The 20,802-nt window shown below is 41.2% G+C and overlaps 1 protein-coding gene across 1 annotated transcript; it reads left to right on the forward strand.

Moving 5' to 3' along the window:
- The first annotated feature begins 6,428 nt into the window (after positions 1-6,428).
- On the forward strand, positions 6,429-20,802 carry GPR143 (G protein-coupled receptor 143). The gene is made up of 8 exons (XM_052774034.1): positions 6,429-7,962; positions 9,660-9,769; positions 12,741-12,835; positions 14,187-14,279; positions 14,780-14,889; positions 16,240-16,348; positions 18,727-18,844; positions 20,154-20,802. Exons 1-8 carry the CDS (start codon positions 7,719-7,721, stop codon positions 20,451-20,453), a joined length of 1,179 nt encoding a protein of 392 aa, XP_052629994.1. The 5' UTR covers positions 6,429-7,718; the 3' UTR covers positions 20,454-20,802.

Genomic DNA, 20,802 nt, shown 5'->3' on the forward strand with positions numbered 1-20,802 from the left:
AAACCAAAAGCAGAGTGAGGGCACGCAGGTTGAAACACTGGTACATGACAGTCTGTACCGTTTCATTGTCAGCGGGCTACCTAGGCAATGCTTGGACACAGTTTGGGGCATAGCGTGGGCCAGTGACTGTTACTACGAGGCAGTATGGATGAAGCCACCCTTTTTTAGTTCTGGAAGAGAGTTCAGCAGTATATGCATATATATATATACACACTATATAGATATATTTAGTCATATGTGTGTGTGTGTTGCAACTTCATTAACCTGGGATTTTTTTGCTTTGTGAAGTTCCATCATTTCAGTGAAGCATCATTTGTAATATTTATTCTTACTGCTGCATTTCTGATCGTGGTAAATTAGGGAGTGTTTTTCATTGTCCATCTTCTTTGATAACAAAAGTTACATGATAACATTCTCTAGACAAACTGTGCTGTGCCACTTGGCCTTATGTGCTGAAATCCAGGCACTGGCCTGTTTTAATTACGTGAGGGACATAGCCTCAGAGGCTAACAAGCAGTCTTTAATGCATTTAAACTCTGATACCACATCTAAATTCGGTACTTGGTGAAGATGATCACTGGAGCAGGAGTGATCAGGGAAAATGCCAAAGGGAGGGTTTCAAATGCTCTTTTTGCAGAGAAAGGCTTTTAAAAAGGTAGATAAATAGCAAGAGGCCAGAGTATGCATGACAGCAGACAAAAGCCTTGTAATCTGGTATTTTCACTTGGACTTTGTCTTCGTTCGCTAGCTAACCCCAAACAGACCTTCCTTTCTCTGCCTATCAGCAATATGTAAATAAATCTCTCAGTGCATTCTATAAATAGACACAATTCCTTCATTACAAATGACCTTTCTACTCTCAGCTTGGTTACACAGAACATGAACCATGTCCAGGTGGAGGTCGTAGGATGTAGCATCTTGTGAGAGTCCATGCATGCATACAGCATAAAGTAAATGGTCTTTTTTTGCAGTGGTATGCCAGTTTGCCCTAAAGCATCAGGTACGCACAAGAGGCTATGGTCCAGCAGTGCCAGACCTGTGATATTCCATGAATTTGGTGATATTAGGGCTAATATAAGGCTGGCTTGAGCATGCCCAGGAATCCAGGGGGGCAGAAGTTCTTTCTGTGAATGCCACCTCCCTGTAGACTGCTATGCCCCTTTATACTAAAGGTATAGATGTGGTCTCCTGTCTCAGGAGACCAAGGCAGAACAGTTAGCAGTTGATGGGACATTTGAGGGAATCCTACTGCATCATACAAATGAGAAAAAGTGCCAACATTCAGATTAGCTTTTCCTGGCTTTTGTTCGACTTTTAGAAAGGATAAGGCTGTGGGAGTTACTGCTTTGTTAGTCTAAATTTGTGTAAAGCATACTCATGTCAGCGGGGCGTAGTAAGATCCTGAGGAAACAGCTTTGGGGGGGTGCCCATCTTCTGTGATAACATAGATCCTACTACAACCCCAAAGGTTGATTTCTTTTGAAAGTCTGAATTATGGAGCATTAAAGGTACACAGAGGATTTGTTTCAGAACACTGCGTTATCTGAAGCAGTTTTAGGACCAACTAATTTCTTGGAGTCGTGCTCCCAGGAAGTTGACTAATGGGAGTAGCTGAGGTAGCCAAGCTATAATATAAATGTATAGTGTAGCCGTATTGCTCACCTGAAGGGTATATCCAGTTAACCACTTTGGCTACTGAGGGGTCAGTCTCATTACTTTGTCCACCCTGGACTGCGAAGTCCACCTCTGACAATGAAGTCATGATCTTCAGTCCTGAAGAAAGGAAAAGTCAAAAGAGGGGTTCTTAAGTGCTTCCTGCACTATAATATTTCTGCTGTTATTACTGCGTTTCCTCTTGATTCCCTGAGCCAGCTAAGCCATGCTTTTGAGCTTTCTTCTCATTTCAGAAACTACCAGACAACAATTTGTGGAGCAGAAGGTTGCAACTTTCCTTCACCCAAGGAAGGGTGCTGGCCATGCAGCCACTGGAGAGGAAAGAAACCCAGTGATGCTCATGGGATTTCAAAGGGGAGCATTGGCTGGTCTCTGTGGTCTGGACCTGGACTGCACGCTTTGTCAGAATTCCCTTCAATACTTGATTACAGTGCTCAACAAGACCATCTAACTGGCCATGGTACACTGACATTTTTAGCAGTTTAATTAACAGAGCCTTGGAGAGTTCTTGCATTGTAAGAGCTGTGAAATTAGTGCTGTAATGTATTTTGATTTGGTTACATAGACTGGCCTGGGAATTAGAGGTTTTATGAGATAATTTTCTAGTGCTAATGGGCTTTGAAAATATAACTTCTGGGTGGTGGGAGATAGATATAATCTAACAAGATCCCACAGTCTAACAATCGTACAAGTATATAGGAGTATCCCACCTAATTTCTCCTGAGGGAACCAACTAACGTAACCTCTGAAAGAGAATGCAGAAGTAGTGGGGCCTAGGATACTTTGGAAGATACTGAGGACAAGATAGACATTCAAAATCTTGTAGGCCAGGGTACCCTCTACATGCTTACAAACATTAAGATCCAATTTTCAGTATCACTGTGTGTGGAGAGGATAATATTCTTTCTTTTCACGCTCTTTTTCATCAATCTGTTCCTATGCAAACTGCATCTCATGTAGTGTGTGTAGATGTGGGACGAGGTCTCTTTATTACATGTATGCTGAAAGGGAGGTATCTTTTTATTCTGTGAACTAATATAACGATGACAATGATTAATGCTGGGATTTGTCCAGAAATGTGGCCACAAAATCTGTCTTAATGCAGGTTCAGAGACCGTAATATTCTCAGTGCTGGCACAGAGAATCGGGGATTTTGTTTTTCCAATCCCTAAGCAAAAATTGTTTTCTCCAGTTCATGGATGCTTTTTTCTACTCAGTTATTTTGTACTTCATCTGTATAAATCTTGTTTACTAATTTAAATGCATAACAGGCACAGTTTCAATAACTAATTTGTGTACATTTCTTCACAAAAGTCAGGTAGGATAACATTTCCCTGGAGAAGGTATATAAGAAGTCAAAAAAAATATGTGTGACACGATTGCATCAGTCAAATACACACAATTACTGAGCTGTTGAAATGCACACTCATTTAATGTATTTATGTTTTCATTCTTAAAGAAAACAAAAAGAACTCCAACATTATTTTTATGCAAAGGAGATACACTCATTCTCATCCTTTTAAATTAATGTTCACTATCCTTAAATGTAAATTAATAATTTACAACTCTACAATTATATTCAAATCACCGAGGGAAGGGAAGCGATACCTTTGTTTTTCTTCCAGTTCTTTTTAATGGAGTCTGTAGCCGTTATAATCATGGCAGATGTTACACTTTGAATATTACTGTTGTTCCAATATGTCTGCCTAAATTTACAGAAAACTTGAAATAGAAATAATGGTCTGTGAATTTCCCTGTTCATTTCAGTTATGCATTAAGTAAAATGCCAGTTTAAAGCTAACTTTAAAAATTAGTACTGATAATTATGAGAAGGACACATCTTATTGTTTCTTCCAAAGTACATCTAATTTCAGGAGGTCTGTGTGGATAAAATGAAGAATGATGCTAAGCATATAGAAAATTTGTATGTTAAGGCCTTTGAGAACATATTGCATGATCTGTTGGGCAAAACATAACTGGTTATATTGCATCCATTTAGCTTGAAGACGGACCCAGCTTTCATCAGTTTGGTAAATGTTATGTCAGGTAATGTGTAAAAGACTATGAGATCATGAACCATTGACAAAATACAGGTTTTATATTTATAAGGTGGCTAAGATCTTTATTGGGAGCTGTAAATTCAGGCAGTGATGCATTGAATCACACACATCATAAACAAAAGTAAATTCTCCTCCATCTCTCTATCCATAAATTTCCTTCTCCTTTGTAAACCAGTGCTGTAGTCTCAGATTTAATTAAAACAGTGATTAAAGTATCTGTAACTGCACACTCAAGCATAAGCTATATAACACTCCTTAACAGCAGAGATGCATGCCTATCATATTTTTGTAAACCTGTTGTTTTCCCTTAGAAGCAGGCAAGCTAGTGTTTCATCTTAATGATGAACATGGACTGGACTGAAACATTATGTCCCAGGTCCAAGGACAGCGTGAGTAGGTATTTCTAAAAGCTGTGCATATGGACTACATGCCTGTTCTCCTTGCAAGGAGCACAGTATTTTTTTCATTCTCTCACACTGTTGCTAATGTACAAAACCAGGACTGGAATTTTCAGTGTTGTGCAATGTTGTACTTACACTGTGAGTTTGATTGATTGGTATTTGCAATGCTGGCGGTGGTTTGTGTGTGTGTGTGTGTGTGTTAATGTTTCTTGTATGTGTGCTAATGGTTGTCTCCAAGCTACACCATTTGCTTAATTGAGATCCTGCCTTGGTGCAGAAATGAGACATACCATGTTTGTGGGTCTGTTTCGTACCACTGGTGGCAGTGGGAACTGTGTCAGTAATTTCCGAGGGAAGGGAATTAGGATGTCTAGAATGATGTAAGTTTTATTGAATACTAAATAACGTTCCTTAACAAGGCAAAATAACTCTTCTCTTTCTTTCATTACTTTTCTGCTTCCTTTGCCTTTGTCCCCAGCTTTTATCCTCTTACTTTCATAATCACGAGAAGCCAAATTAATCTCAGGTATAAGACTGCCAAACCAGCTTTGAATTTCTTTGACTGTTATGACACTTTATACTTTGAGCCCACTAATGAGGGCCAGAGACTAGCTAGGTCCTACCAGCTGAGATACTGGGTGGCTCATTAATTTGGCAGATCCATCTCCCACTCAGCCTCAGATGTCTGCATGTAAAGACACATCTACTTGTATCATGGCAGGTATCCATTCACTCGTGAGTCACTTTTTATTTTCTTTTTGTATTAGGTATGCTACAGGTCATATGCTTTGCTTCCAGTAAAAATCACTTACTCCCTCTGTAAGTAACTGTGTAATCAAATCCTGAGAGAGTAGGAGGGAAGGGACCCAGAATAAGAGGTTAAAAAGCAATCCTCCACTCAGAGAAGTAAAGCAATAAAAATAGGGTGCTCAGCTGGCGAAATTGTGGAGAGAGAAGGAGAGAAAGATTAAAAAATTAATCTCCAGAGTATAAAACTACAACTGAGCAATGAAAGTAGTTTCAAAGTGGCTGAACAAAAGGGAGGGAGAAGGTAAAATAATGAAATGGTAAATCCACACGGGCAAACTCAAAGATCACAGTCAGGATCAATGAAAACAAAAGATAAGCAAAAAAAGCAAAACACAGAAAACATTCCTATCCGTAAGCCAGAACAAACGATTAGGATAACAATTGACATGCTTTTCAAATTTTTGAAGGAGGGAAAACGGCAACAGAAATAGTGAGGGGAACAATTTTAGAAACTGATAGTGGAAATGAAAGGCTTCTATTCAACAGTTTCTCTATCTAATAATCTAAAAGTTTTGCTGTTCTAAGTATAAACCAGGCAATATAAATTTACCTTCAAATGAGAGCAAACATGATTTATTTTAATTTATATGTATTTACATTCTATATATGGTATACGATGGCTTTATTTTAAATAATAATGTCTCTGTGGAATCACTGTAATTTTTGTTCCTGAGTAGCCAGGTAGATTGCAATGCAATATCTTGACGGAGAGGTGGCAACTCCGTGCACCACTGCTCTAACAGAGGTGGAATAAAGTCTGACGAGTCCCAACCTTGTACTGACAACAGAGCCTTGTATTGACGACAGAGCATAGGTATTCTCTTTTACATCAGCAAGAGTTTGTATTTCTGGAGCAGGGCAAGCTGGTTCGCAACCTTGCTGTCCTGTGTATTTTTGTATGCGTGGTAGCAACAAAACATAGGATTGCAACATCCAGGTCGCTCACCTATCCTCCTCATCCATGGAGCAGGAAAATCTCTTTATGCTGGAAAGCAGCAAAAACATCCAGCAAAAACGTTCAGCTTCAAACTCAGCTGCCTGGGTTTCAGACCCTTTGATGATGTGTATCCCCAAGTTTCCATTACAGTCACTGGAGCCTACTCAGCTCACCATGGGCATTTATTTTAGGAGGAGCTGAGCAGCTCTCTAGACTAAGTCTAGCCTCTGAGCGTCGCTGCCTAAGATCTTGACCGACTCCAACGGGACTCCAGACGCTTTGCTGAAGTATGGAGACCTGCGTGTAGGCGTCTGAATCCGCAAGCTGACGCCTGCCCTTTGGGTGACGTGGCCCGGGCACAGCCCCGGGGAGCCCCTCGGCGCAGGCGGGGTGGACGGGACGCACGTCGTACCCGGCAGCTTGGGCTTCAGCGGCCACCCGGCCCTGCCGCCGCCGTCCCGCACCAGGAGGCTGCACGGCCCCCGTCAGCGATCGGCGGGCCGGCGAGCTCGGTGGGGTTTGTTCTTGGGCTGGGATCGAGTGTGTAAGGTATCTTGCATGATGAAGAATTCGGCAGGTACCGTTTTACTCAGGACTGGTGGCTGTTTCCTATACTGAGGGCAAGCATACTGGCTGAAGCCTCTGTGTTTCATAACCCCTGCATGCAAAATATCCCACTGTCATTCATCAGGCCTTCAGAATTTCTGCTAAAAAAATAAGCTGGGGCATTGGAAGAAAAGAAAGAAAAGGGTAGGTCGTTTGTTCTTATAAAGACTGGTTATAAAATCCATGACTGTTATTTAACATCCAGTCCACTTTAAGTCTGTTGGCAATGCTCCCTCCTGTAGTTCCTGAACGTGTTCTTACAAACAAGTTTTCTGGAGGGGTGAGGGCTGACGCAGGGAGTTTGAAACTCAGCTGAGAGGGGAGAGTTACTTTTTGTATTTATGACTGTGAGTATTTGTTGCTGTGCCTAATAGGACCCCTGACTTAAAAGATACTGTCTAGCTTACAAAGTAAAAACAAATATTACATGTCAAACTCCTGTTTTCATATTAAACCCTTACCAAACTTAAAAAAAAAAAAAAAGAAAGAAAAATATTCTTGAGAAATCAAAAGTCCTGGAATTTTCTATGTCAAGCCAATCTGACGCAGACAGTACAGACTAAAGAGAAGACTTTTTGTGCTTGCAGTTTAAATAGGATGAGGTTAATATTGTCTTCCTAAATGTAATCTCTTTCTCCAGTGCTATGATATTGTGATTCTAATTTTAATTACAGAGATGGGTGGGTTGGATCACTAAAATTGAGATTTGGGTTAGGGTGTGGATTTATAGCCCGGCTCCTCCCTGTAAAGGTTGAGACTGCTTGTGTCTGGACTCATCTTTTCAATTAATTGGTGGTAATTAAAGGGTGCTGTGTGGGATGGTGCTAAAGAGAAACACAATTAAGATGTAATGCTTCTCCTTTGGTATCTGCATCCTTATTTATTTTAAACGATCTTTAATGCTCTGATGAGTTTAAGTCTTCCTGTGTCACATACTGTGCAAGCAGAAATATGTGAGTGAACTGTTGCCAATGGCTCCGAGCAAGCATGGGGTATGTTTCAGATTACATGGTGTTTTCTTGTTCAGATCTGATCTCCTTGCTAGGAGAGGCTGAGAAAGGCAGCTCTAGGGGATTTACTTCTAGCAGCAGCAGCAGCACATGATCCATCAATCGCGTGATTCTCACCACCGAGGACTAATGGGGAGGGTGAAGAAAAAGTGAACACTGCCTTGGGGAAGCAACAGCATTTTCTTCTGTTCGCGGGGCCCCTCCACCAGCCGGACGCTTCATGGCTTCTCCCAGGTTAGAAACCTACTGCTGCCCGAACCGGGATGCAGCTACCCAGCTAGTGATGAATTTCCAGCCTGAAGTCTTCTGTGGAGTTTGCATTGGCAGCGCCTCTGTCAGCGTGCTGCTGACCATCCTGCAGCTCCTGCCGAAGAAGGGACAGAGCCCGCGGAAGATGCCCAAAGCCTCCTCCTCTTCCACCATCCTTCTCCTTGTCTCCATTTGTGACATCCTTGGTGGCTTAGGTAAGCGCCAGCTTGATGTCCCTCACCTTTGCTGTAGCAGGCTCTGGTTGCTCTGAGGTACCGTAGCTAAATGAATCTGGTGAGTGGACAACAGAGATTTCTGAGGGAAACATGCTGTATGTATTCACAGGAAGATTTGGACTAAGTGAGATCAGAAAGTGGTGGGCCTTTGAGGGGAGAAAGGTCTTGTTTAATAGTTATATTTTAGAAGTAAAAGCTTTTGACAGATCTACACCAAAATCTCTGCTTTCAAACAAATTAAAATCCACAGCAGTGGCTGGTTCTCAGAGTAAAGCATAAAAGCGGAGGCGAGGCAGCACATTTAAAACTAAAGCTGACATCAAACACTCAGCCGATCTTTAGGACTGCATTTGAAAAACACTTCCTATATGTCTTTAAATCCTCTCAGACCAAGTTTGCCATCTCGTTCATGTGCCAGCCACTTCTCTGGGCACATCACATCGACAGCAAACGAGTTGGAATTGCAGCTGTACACAGATCATGCTGGACACAGGCTTTTGAAATGTGAGCAAAGCTCCCTTATCAAGGACAACCTGCTGCCGGCCCCTGGCTGATAGGCTGGCGGAATATAACAGAGAATAAAACAAAACTCGTGAGTCAAAATAAAACTAATGTGTCTAAATCTGTCCTGTCACTCTATGGCATTTACTGCCAAATTAGGTATAAATTACCGTGACATATGCTATGAAAATACAGGATGAGTTTGTTTCTACAATAACATTTTTCCCCTCACATTAGATAACAGAAGTAGTGCTGTTTTGTAAGTCTCTCTCGCTGCCTGGGGAAGGAGTGGGATTTCAGGTCTTTTCCCCTTTCATACCTAGCCAGGTTCTCTCATGGTACATGGTAAGTACCAATATTAAAACAAACGATAGAGGGGGAAATAAAGAAAGAGAGAGAGATGGAAAAAATGTGTGTGCATTCACCTGGAAAAGGTCCTTTCAGTCAGATGAAGCCAGCAGTAAATAAAGTTATTTTTCTCCCTTTCTCTTTCACCAGCAAACTCAAACTATTTATCCGTCACTGTCTTTGAATTAGACTCACTTTGGTGGGTGCAAAACTGTTTTCTCTTGGTGGGAAACCTCGTGGTTTTGTTCTGCCATATGTTGGTGCTTTAATGCCTATTATTTCAAGCAACCCCCAAAAATCTCACTAACAAACTGTAAGTTCATTTAAAAAAAAATGTGTATTCTCACCTAATTCCAAAGCCCTGCTTTGTTCAGTCCTGTGACAGAGAGGAAAAGAGCTGCTTGTAAAAATGAAGGCAGCGAAAAGTGGGAAATAACTTTTTTCTGCAATAAGGGATTATAGAGAAATTAGCTTATGAATAAATGCTGGTAAAGTTGTAAGTAGTTAGTTACTGGTTTATGTCAATCTGTTAAATGCCACCCGATTTATTTTAAGGAAGTGCGTGACAGTATCTGTAAGTAAGTGAGATTTTAATCTACATAACATTTCAAGTCCCAGCAGCTTCAGACTCTTGCGGCTACTTTCCCTGAGCGATTGCACCGACGTTTAAATAGCGCAGTTGTTCCTGCTGTGCTGCTCTGCAGCCGTAGCCTTCCTGTGGACGCACAAAATCTGGGCTGCGATGTGAAATATGTGGCCGGGGAGAAGCATGTGATTCAAATCACACCAGCAGATTCAAAGCATTAAGACATTTTTTTTTTCTTTAGGTATGATCTTCAGGTCAAGTGTATGGCTAGGCTTCCCAGGCTTCATAGCTAACATTTCTGTGGTGAACGGGACCAACGTGTGGCCTTCTGCTTTCTGCGTGGGGAGCGCGGTAGGTACAGAGATCGTCTCCCCTTCCTCCTGCTCCCGGTTGAGTCTGGAAGGCAAACCACCGTGTCCGAAAGGAAATTTGGCTGTGAGTCAGAGCCTGGATGCGATGGTTTCAGCCTCTGCCACAGCCCTGCAAGCGTGTCCGTGCCTCCCTCCGAAAGCCCGGCTCAGGGCGCTGGATGGTGCCCGGTGCGTGAGGACGCGGGGCAGTGCGGGTCAGACTGGTCCCAGGCGTTTTGTGGTACTCGCTCGCCGCAGCAGCGCTGGGATAGCGGAGGGCACACCTCTACCGAGGTCAGGGATATGGAGGCGTAAGGGTGTAGGCATTCCCGAACGGGCTGTGAAACCGCCGGTTTGGTTTGTGCCGGCACAGCATCGCTAATGCCCCGGCGGCTCCGGCGCACCCGTGGCACGAGGGTACCTGCCCGCCTTCTCCAGCAGGAATTACAGCCTGCGCGGTGGCAGCGGGGACCGGCTGAAACCAGCGGCTTGGGTAGCTCAAATTAGCTTTTGTGGCACGAGAGCGTGTGTTTTAGACGCAGAGGGGCTGCAGGATAAATACAGCCAAAGGGGCAAAGCTGCTGGCAGAAGGTCTGTCCCTGCTATGCGGGATTACAGCTCAGATTGCTGCTTGTATGGGCGTTCAACCACTGCATCTGGCCAAGTCTAATTAAATACCTTCTGGATTAAAACACAAGAATAAGAAAGTGTAAATGCATTCCAAAAGTGCAGATTAAAACTCAAATATTACAAGCACAGTACTAAGACATATAATTTGAGTTTACTGTACAAGAAAAAAGGCCACGTTTTTTACCAAAATGACAAATAAGACAGACCATCATTTTACCCAAATTCAATAGGAACATAGGGGGCCCAAAGAATTCATACGTGAGCAATAACAGTATTAGCGTTACAACTCAAAGTTTACAATATAGAAGAGAATATGCTGCATGTAAACAAAATTATTCAGCTCCAGTAGTTTTAAAATAAAACGTGTGCTAAACTGAACTCACTGTACCTTATATGCCTATATAATGACAATTTCAGACATGATAGTGTTGTGCCATAGAAGCAAATACCAGTTGTATGCATCTATCAATTCTCAATTCCGTCATACATGTTTAAGTTTTGCTTTTTAGATGCAAATGTTGATTTTTTTTTCTTTGAGGAAGAGGAAACCAGCAACATCAGTATCTTGTAGCAAGAATGTCCTATTCAAAAACCATGTTTCCCTATGTCTTAAATTTCACTTTCTGGCCCTTAAAAGTAGGGCCAGTTATATACCATTTTGTAGTTTTTACTACAAAAAGTAGTATAAAAATACCATGACAAAGATACTGTATGCAGACTGTTTGTTTTTCATTTGGATCTCAGGTTAGATGGTGAGCAGCATAGCGGTCTACCACAATTGTTATTTTCCCTTTCCTGGGCTCTGGCAAAGTGCTGTAATCTGAGTCACTTGCTAAACTTAGATTTAATTATATTGGAATGAAAAACGACCCTCCTTCCATTCACTTACCCTAACATATTCTCATGTGAGTTAATAAAATGTTTCTGATTCTATTTTCATTTTCTTTAGTACTATTGTTTTATTTTACTTAAGCACAAGCCAATACAAACTCCAAATAGCGAGGCCTTTAGGCATCTCCTTTGAATCACACGCGTTGGTTTGCAGAGAGGTACCCTCTCAGGCACTGTAGCAAGATATGTCATTTTTCTAAAAAGTGAGATAGCATATGAAGATTTTGGTTTTACGTGCATCTGATATATTATTTTTGGAGACAGTCTTGTCTTCATTGGATTTTCTGGGTGGAAGGACCCTGCGGTTTATTTTTGTATGTGTGTGTCTGTATAGTAAATTGTGCATTTTTCAACTGCAGCAAATATGTAAAACTGCAGATGAAGTTACATGCTGAGTGCTGTGAGTAAAGCGCATTAGAAGGAAGACTGGAATTTTATTTTCTGGCTCCTGTGCACTAGGAAAATGTCATGGTGTTTGAATTAAATAATGAATAATTCGTGCCGCAAATGACTAGGGATAGGGTCTACACCCATGGTGAAAGGAAATATTTCCCAGCTTGATTTGCCTTTTGAAGGGAGGAATGGTAGACCTCTATTCACTGACGTTTGGCTCAGTAACAAGTATGTTGCTTTCCAGCTGTAAAATGATGCTACTATGGAGCTGTGATAAAGGATATTCAGATAAGAACTGAAAGAGGGCTCAGGGGGAAGGTAATCAGAATATTAAAATAGTTCCAGGCTATTACAAAGAGCCAGCTCCTATGGGGAAGAAATTTGGAATTTATGAACAGTGGCAAAGAAAGGTCACTTATGTAGGCTCATGGGAAAAATGCATAGGGTCAGCTCATGAACACTGTAGAATTTAACTTGACTTGAACCTGTTTCCTTTGGATTTTTATTGAAGAAATCAGTCAGAGAGTTCAGTAAGGATAATTTTTCCAGAAGGTGAGTGATATTTTTGTTAATGACCTTTTTTCTTAATAATCATTCCCTGAATCAGGTTCTTGTGCATGGAGGAAACACCCATCACATGCAGAACCCATGATGCATAGGCACACTGTGGTGATGACTGACCTCATTATATTTTCATGCCTCAGCTACTGAGAAACTACTAAAATTTTAACCTAAAATTAAAACAGCCTCACTATAAATTTCTTCGGGCTTCACTCACAACATTGAGGGTTAGGACTGGAGAGGTAAATAACAGGTTCTCTAAATGACAGAGTAAGCTGTGAAAGCAAATGCTGTACAATTTACCTATGACTTGACCCGTTGGCTACAGCAATGCTGTTCCTGTGATTTTTTAAGTAAGATTTCATACTTCATAATCTCAGCTGGAAAATACACACATTTAAAGAACAAATCACCAGGCTAAAGGTTTGAGTCCCTCCCTTGTCCCCCGTGGTACTTGAGAAGCAGCTGTGATTTTTGGCATTTTTTTTTCCCTGCAGATGTGGATCCAGCTATTATATAGTGCTGGCTTCTGGTGGTTGTTTTGCTATGCCGTTGATTCTTACTTGGTGGTAAGAAGATCAGCTGGACTGAGGTACCAGAGTTAAAGCTCTGAATCTGTTATTTTCCTTCCAACACTGTATGTCCATGTTTGTCTGCAGCTATCTAAGTGTGTAAGTGAAGGTTGTACAAATATCTGATCTTCATACAGTCACCAGGTAATGACATGGATGAGTGGTGTGCTAAGTGCTTAAATTGCCAGGGCAGTGCTCAGATATTGATTTGTTTATGTCCAACTGGAATTTAAATGTAACTGGATTTATTTAACCTTTGGAAAAATAGGGAGCAGATTGGGCTCTATAAATTTTATTGCAGCAAGATAACTATTTTTGTCCCTACTCCGTACCTGAAATTGATTCTTGTGACAAAAAAAGTGTTATCCTGAAAATAAAGTGGGAGGGGGAAAGTGCTGAATTTCATATAGTTCATTCTCCAGGTATTTTTCTCAGATTGTCTATTTTATCCACTTCTCAGTGTTATCATTATTACGCTTCTGATCACATTTGTAAACTTTTTAAGAACGATATGTATTTACTATACATTTTTCTGCAATGCCTGTAACAGAAGAACCTAAACCCTTTGGAAAGTACCATGCTTTAATGCCAGACAGAAGATAAAAGCTGTTTCTAAGTTGGTTGTTAGAAAGGCAAAATGACCTTCAGTTGCTGTGCTATACGTGGAATTATGTGACTCTGTTTCCAGGTGATACTGAGGAATCAGGTACTGGAGACATGGTTCGTCTGGTAGATGTTATCAAAATGGGTATTTCTGAGTTAACTTCAGCCTGCAGAGGATAAACCTCATTTTGTGAAGTCTCATAGTTCTAGTCTGAAACAACTGGGACCTACCTCCTTCCCCCATCCCTGTTAACCAACAAAATCATGTGTATTTGGGCTTGATTCTAAGATCAAAGTAAACAATGGAAGACTTTCTACACACACAGATCTGAATCTCCCTAAGATGGGAGCAGTATCCAACTCTGAAAGTTGAACATAATTCTCTGCAAATTACAGAAGGGTGGTTTATTTGACTGTTTGGCTCCATTCTTACATTTTAATCCCCTAATTTGCTCTCTGCAGGAGAAATGAAGGATGCAGGGGTTCCTTCTGGAAATCTGGGGATAGGGGAAAGGCTTTCCACCCTACAGGTTAGAGGACACAGGACTTCTGTGTGCAAGGCTGAACAACCACTTTGGCTCATCTTTTTTTCTGAAGGCCCCCCCTGCCCCACCTGCTTTTCTTAGTTTAATGTACCACCAGTATTGTTTCTGCAGCATTTCGTATCTGTAAAGCTCTGTTTCAGTGAGGCTCCTCTTTTTATGTTGCAATGTGGAAAGTGTAACGTTTGATATCTTTAATTATTGCTGTCCTGTTTGGTGCCTGCAGTACGATTGTGCTGTACCACATGATGGCGTGGGGCCTCGCGGTGATGCTCTGCGTGGAGGGAATTGCACTGCTTTACTACCCTTCTCTCTCCAGGTAAGCAGGGCTCTGGGAACAGACTGCGAAATCATAGCACTCTCTGGTCGTTTGAATGTCTTTCGGTCAGCTTTAAAGACAGACATCCAAATGTTGAGTTTTTTTGGTCTTTGACACGGGTGTCCCACTGGGTCGGTGAGTATTCTAGAAATACCAGCCCGGGTTTCAGGGGGCCCTGAAGAAGTTTGCCAGGCAATACATGCACTTTGGCATGCAGCAGAGCTGTGATACAGCTTCTGCCATGAGCCACCGTTCTCCCGCTCTTGGTTTTAGCTTTCTATTTGTTCCTTTAAATTTGAGAAAAAAATGCACAGACAGTGAACGTTAAAAATCAACTTTGTGTCCTATGTGAACTGGTGCTGAAGGTCTGTGAATTAAAAGTTTAGCATCTGTTCGCTTCATTCCTTTTATTTTTTTAAGTTGAAGGTGACATAGATAGAATAGCCAGAACTGTCAGCTGTGGAAAAATAATGCGTAAGCTGTTAATGATTTCTTCTCAGCTGTGAAAATGGCTTGGAGCATGCAATCCCACATTACATCACAACCTATGCCCCACTCCTGCTAGTGCTGGTGGTCAACCCAATCCTGTTTAGGAGGACAGTAGCAGCAGGTATGTTCCTAATGGCCAGCATCACTCAGTGTGTGTGTGTGATTTAGCAACATAACAATACTGTAAAAAGTCATGCCTGCGTATTCAGTGATGTGGGATAGCTCCTCATTAAATCATAATGATACAGCAAAGGGTGGGAGGGAGTTGCCTATTGAAATGAAGATACCATCTTGATGGGAGATTTGCCCTAGAGAGACACTCTGATGGCATACTCAAGCTATGCAGATTGGCAAGGGTGTTTCTATGTTACTAAATTACTCTTGATTTGAAGTATCTGAGGCAGTGTGTAGTGGATGCTTAACTCTGCTGTAGTATTGGTACCAACCTGCACTCTGGAATGTAACTTATTCTGGTTTAAAGATAATGTTGGTGAGATGTGATAGTTGATTTAACTTCTTGGCAGCCCTGGAGCAAAAAAAAAAAAAAAAAAAAAATCAGAATGTTGTCACTCCTGATTCTGAGATTATGAAACAAATGAGAATTGTACAGAAGTCAGATGGGATCTTGAAGTTTCCATTTAATTTATTATCCAGTGCTTTGAAGAAATGAAACTTAAAAAAAGCCACAGATTCAATGCATTCTTTGCATGCAGTATGACCAGTGCTAGATGTTTGCAGTACCTGAATTCATACTTATCATCTACACATTGAATATATAATACCAGCTACAGAAGACCTTGTATTCTCAGTTCAGTCTTCATCCCATCTATCCTGCATCCCTCAATAATACTAATTTTCAAAAGAACAGTTGTCCCTTTAAAAAGTTGTTCATATAAAAAGTTGCTTTTTGTATGGGAAAAGACACACTGCATATATTTGTGTTTGTGCATATGTATATTCCTTGTGACATCTGAATAGCATGTGGCATAATAATGTCTATTTTGCTAACATTACACTGTCAAGTTTTAGAGGTGTAGCCAACGCTGTATCAATTGACCAATGAAATATAATGTGCATAATAGCATAGAATGTATTCTATTTTAGTCTAAACATCACATAATAAATTTATCATTATATCACACGTTATACAGAAGTTGTAAGCACTACCTTTTGTTTTAAAAGCAAAGTATGTTGACCATACTGTTTTCTATTTTCAGTGAGATTGACAGAAGAAAAACCAGCTAGTGGGATATCACTCATTTTAGGAATCCATAATGTGTACTTCTTTTCCTTTAGTATTAGGCTATATGTGAGATTCCTTGATGATGGTCTTTCCAGCTTCTGAACTGCTGCTGGAGACAAATCCATCTGTTCCTTTGTTCCCTCTTTACAGACATCTCTCTTCTGGATCCTTGTGCCTATAACTAACAAGATACATGTATATTAATGAACATAATTATATACTTTCCAGTTGCCTCCTTACTAAAAGGGAGACAAGGGATTTACACAGAGAATGAAAGACGTCTGGGGATGGAGATCCAGATCCGCTTCTTCAAAATTATGCTGGTATTCATTATTTGGTAAGAGGTACATTATTTCGCTTTAAACTGCCTTTTTTTATAGCTGGAGAGGGTCACAGGGACAAGAATAGAGTCTGATGGGTTGCTTCATTTGTTTGTCTTTATGCTTGGAAGGGAAGGTGTCTAAGGAAGAAGTAGCTCTAAACTAGTTCACAAAGTAGCTGAATCACTCATGTAGCATCACAGGGCTGCGAGGAAATGATAAAAAATGTTTAACCAACAGGAAGACAATAACCCCAAGAAACAATAGCCAAAAAAAAAAAGGGTAGGCCAGACTAAAGCTGTCTGGAGCAGCAGCTCCCCAGCACCGTGGGCTGATAGACGGCTTTCTGTACTCAAGATTTCTCAGAGCCTCTTGTCACCAAACACATCACTGAAAACCTACAATAAATATGCTACTACGACTAGCTTCATGGCCCTGACTATGATTAGATAATGCAACCACCTCTGTGGTCTGCAGATCCCACGTGTGTGACAAAAACACGGATATTGACTGGAAATACAGGGTCATATGCCAGAAAAGAAATCTCCGTATGATTGTGTGTGAAATTTCTGATCATTTAATCTTTTTTTTTAAATATCCCATCTTCCTCCATGAAAATAGTACTTTGGGGGAGGACAGGAAGGAGTTAGGGAGGAGAAGAGGGAGGGAACAAAGAAAGTGGGGAAGGAGGGACGCTACACACCTCATCCCTAAATCCCTGCACCTTTGCTCCAGCAGCACCACCCAGTGTGAAAGATCCTGGAGTGGTTAACTGGAACTGGAGGTACTGGGTGCACACAGCAAAACTGAGCTGGAATAGGGAGAGGAAGGAAATGGTCCTGGAGTAGTGAAATGACTTGGCCAGACTTAACAGTCTCTACATCTACTTACGTTTTGTATACACAGGTACATTAATGCACGTTACGTTGCTTTAAAAGGCTGAGAAGGGAGAAAGATTGCCGCCTTGTCTTCTGTCTGCTGTAAACCGGAGTGCTCTGGAGGGAAATGGTTGTCTTTTCTTGGGGAAGAACAGAGTCTGCTCGCCCCCGGAGAGGGGTTTCTAGTGCGAAGGGTGGGGGTAGCGGGCAGGGGAGGGGGTGAGCCAGCAGGGAAGGACCCTGCAGCACGGCTTCCTGGAAATTACTGAAATAACGAGGAGCAGAGACTTAGCCAGGCTTCCAGGGCTGTGGAAACAAAGAGCCCAGAGGCACCGCAGAAGTGCATTGCAGCCTAAGGAATGGTGGCCAGTTTCTGGTCTGGGAGCGAGCATGAAAGAAAGGACCGATTCCCCAAGGAGATAGTGGGGACATCTGTTTATTTCCATGCTGTCTCATTCTAGGTTTTCCTATTAAATGAAATAATCACAGCTGTAGTTTTGCATTTTGTTCTCCTAATAAAACATAAGCTTTAGAGTGCAAAAACTCTCTCAAAGGTTACTGTAGGGAAAGACTGAGGCAGTCCCGTCTCAGAAGCTTAGGGAAGATTCCCTTCCATCCCAGAAGTCAAATATGAGATGAATTAGTCGAAGACAGCAGGTTGGGGCAACACGGGGTAGAAGAGCTGCCTGCAGATTTGGGAGGGGAGAGCAGGAGGATTTACACTGTGATAAAAATATAATTGCAGGAAGGACATGTATAAACCCATTCAGAAAGCATGACATGAATTCTCATAATTTCCTTTCTGAAGCTGCAGTAGAACTATAAAGAAACACTGGTCTGTCTGTTTAGGAGTCATTAGAAGTTACAGCCATTTGCTATAACCTTTATTTAGTGTAGAATATCCTCAGTTTCTTTCACAGGATGAGGCGTGATTATGCTCATCCTTCTTTGGAAACAGAAATTACCTTTATTCCAAAAATTTGATGGCATTTTCAAGGGTCTTAAAGTCAACTTTTGTTTTGCTTTGTAGTTTTTTTTGTGGACATTTTGAAAGTCTGCTGTAATCTAACCTTGAAATTCTAATGCCAGCTGGAGTTTCTGCAGCCTTTTACAACACATATGCATATATTTCGTTTCCTTACCTGTAAGCACTATCCTTTTAAGCCACAAGCAAAAGAAGTCAGCATGCATGATATTCCCATTATGGATCACAGTTGTGTATCATCTCAATTTTATCCTGCAACTTATTGTTCTGCAGCAAGTTCAAATAATCGGATTCAATTTTTTTTGTTATATTGATGTCTTTGTCTAGGCCTGGGCTAGTAGGTAAGTGTCTGGTTTTTGATCATGATCTGAGAGACCTACTGGTCCCTTAAGATTGAGACTTAACATAAAAAAAAAAAATCTCACTCTTCTTATTAGTGATCCTAATTTCTATAATTTGAAAGTAAAACATATTTTACATATACATACATATATATGTATAACTGTTGTCGTCTTCTTTACTCCTGCAATAGCTGGTCATCCAATATCATCAATGAGAGCCTTTTGTTCTATCTCGAAATGCAGCCAGATATCAATGAAATACCCCTGAAAAACATCAGAAGTGCTGCACTGATCACATGGATTATAATGGTAGGTCAGCCGTGACATTGCTTAGTCTTAGAAATCACTTTTATAAGACTGGTGGAACAGCACCAGTGTAGCGGGTGGTTTATGATTTTGGGGGATATAAACACTCTGAAAATGAAGGAAGAAAAGCAGAAAGAGAGAGGAGGGAGTAGTCACTGGGAGTGCTTTTCACTTATAAACTTTGTGAAAAATGTACCAAAGGCCAACTTTTTCTCCCATTTACTGGAGTATGCATTCTCTCTGTGAGTGATTGCTACCCATTTTAAGATCCGGAACAGACCACTACACTGATTTCTAGTCTAACCTTGCTAACCTCTGCCATAATGCAAGCTACAAAGTTTTAGCTCATGATTCCTGAAGTTTCCCCAATAAAATGGGCATTTTCTGGTAATTCTCTGTTTGTAACTAGGGTTTTCTTTATTATAAAGAATAATTGCATCTTACATCATGACATTTGGATAATTATTTGGGGACAAATACATGAAAAATCTTGAAAGCAATGTACCAAAAAATAGCTGTAAGATGCCGGCCTCTTACTGTACCCTACCCTTTTTTATCCTATTGGAATATTTGAGGGAATATTGCAGGTTCCTTTTCCAAGAGAGTTTATTCTGGAGCTGTTAAATACCTGTAAGGCCTAAGCACGCTTTGTGTAGTTAAGTCTTTGAGCAGTTTTGTATTGAAGGGCTAAGCGATGTAACGGATTTGCTACAACCTCTCTGACAAGGAGCAAACACATTCCTGTGGCAGGGACCTTGCTCTTGCTCACCTGGAGAGTGAATTTTTTTGGAAATCACTTGGGATTTTCTTTTTCAGTGTCTCTCCCCATTTTTCCATCCCACTTTGATGGACATTTTCACTGGCTCAGGAATGTGCAGCAATTCCAGACAGCTCAATTCCTGCTATTTTAAAAAAAACCCGTGTGTGCTAGTGTCTACTCTCCTATATTTGACTTGGCTTCTAGTGAAAAATATAGTATTTGCTTTTGTGAATAAAAAAGTTTAGACCTTGTGGGGAAAGTTAAAAACACACCAGGGGGTTGACCAGCTAAAATTCATGCTAGAAAACCATTTGGTGCTTACTGTTCCCTGGGATGGCCTCAGCATATTGGAACAACAGGTCGTGGTGTTTCACTCCGATTTGTTTGTGTCTGCAATGGGAAAACCACACATTTTTATTTGCATGCAAATAGCATATTTTAAAGACAGCAATTGTTCAGTGAAAGGGAAGTTGTTAATGCATGCAAAGTGTTTTGCTGGAGTTGAAAATGGAGCCTTGCTGGTGTAACTCCTGTTGTGCTTCTCTTCCCTAGGGGGTTCTTAATCCGATGCAAGGCTTCCTCTTCACGTTAGCTTTCTATGGCTGGACGGGATGGAGAGTGGACCTGAAATGGCGAAAAAGAGAAATACCCTGGGAATCAATGTCCTCATCAACTGTGGGTGAAAATGCCTATCCCTCCCCAGTGAACTACCAAAGCAACATCCACGATTCAAAGAAGATATCGACAACTGACAGCCAGCAGACCGATGAGGCTATAAGCATGCTGTCTGAAGGTAACACTAGTGGTGATGACAGGTTAACCAGGAGCTCTCCCATCTACCAGGGCTGGTAGTTTATAGGCACAGAGCTGGAGCCCACTTCTCACATTGTCAGTAAAACCACGGCACTGTGTGAACTGTTGCGTACTCTCGAATTAGGTTTGTGCCCAATGGCTTGATGGCATATCCTATAACTTGTGTGTGTGAGACAGAGCGTGTGAGACAGATATTATGGTTTATGTCTTCATTTACTTTATAGGAGATGCGTTAACAGGTGTAAAGGCCTGATCCTTTTTCAGCAGGAGTATATCTCTGTGAAGATCTCTGTTACTTATGATTCTTTTTCATCCATTTTGTTTTAATCTGTCTTGTAACTCCCATATGGTAGAAGAGTCTTTTGTTTAAATAAATGGACTATTAATA

The sequence above is a fragment of the Harpia harpyja genome, chromosome 22, assembly GCF_026419915.1.
Source record: "Harpia harpyja isolate bHarHar1 chromosome 22, bHarHar1 primary haplotype, whole genome shotgun sequence".
Taxonomy (NCBI): Eukaryota; Metazoa; Chordata; class Aves; order Accipitriformes; family Accipitridae; genus Harpia; species Harpia harpyja.

Bases quoted from the DNA above. Each gene is read 5' to 3' on its own strand.
- GPR143 (XM_052774034.1), top strand. From the start codon at position 7,719: ATGGCTTCTCCCAGGTTAGAAACCTACTGCTGCCCGAACCGGGATGCA. The intron at 14,280-14,779 runs GTAAGCAGGGCT...ATTTCTTCTCAG, and splicing joins TACTACCCTTCTCTCTCCAG to CTGTGAAAATGGCTTGGAGC. The intron at 14,890-16,239 runs GTATGTTCCTAA...TATACTTTCCAG, and splicing joins TAGGAGGACAGTAGCAGCAG to TTGCCTCCTTACTAAAAGGG.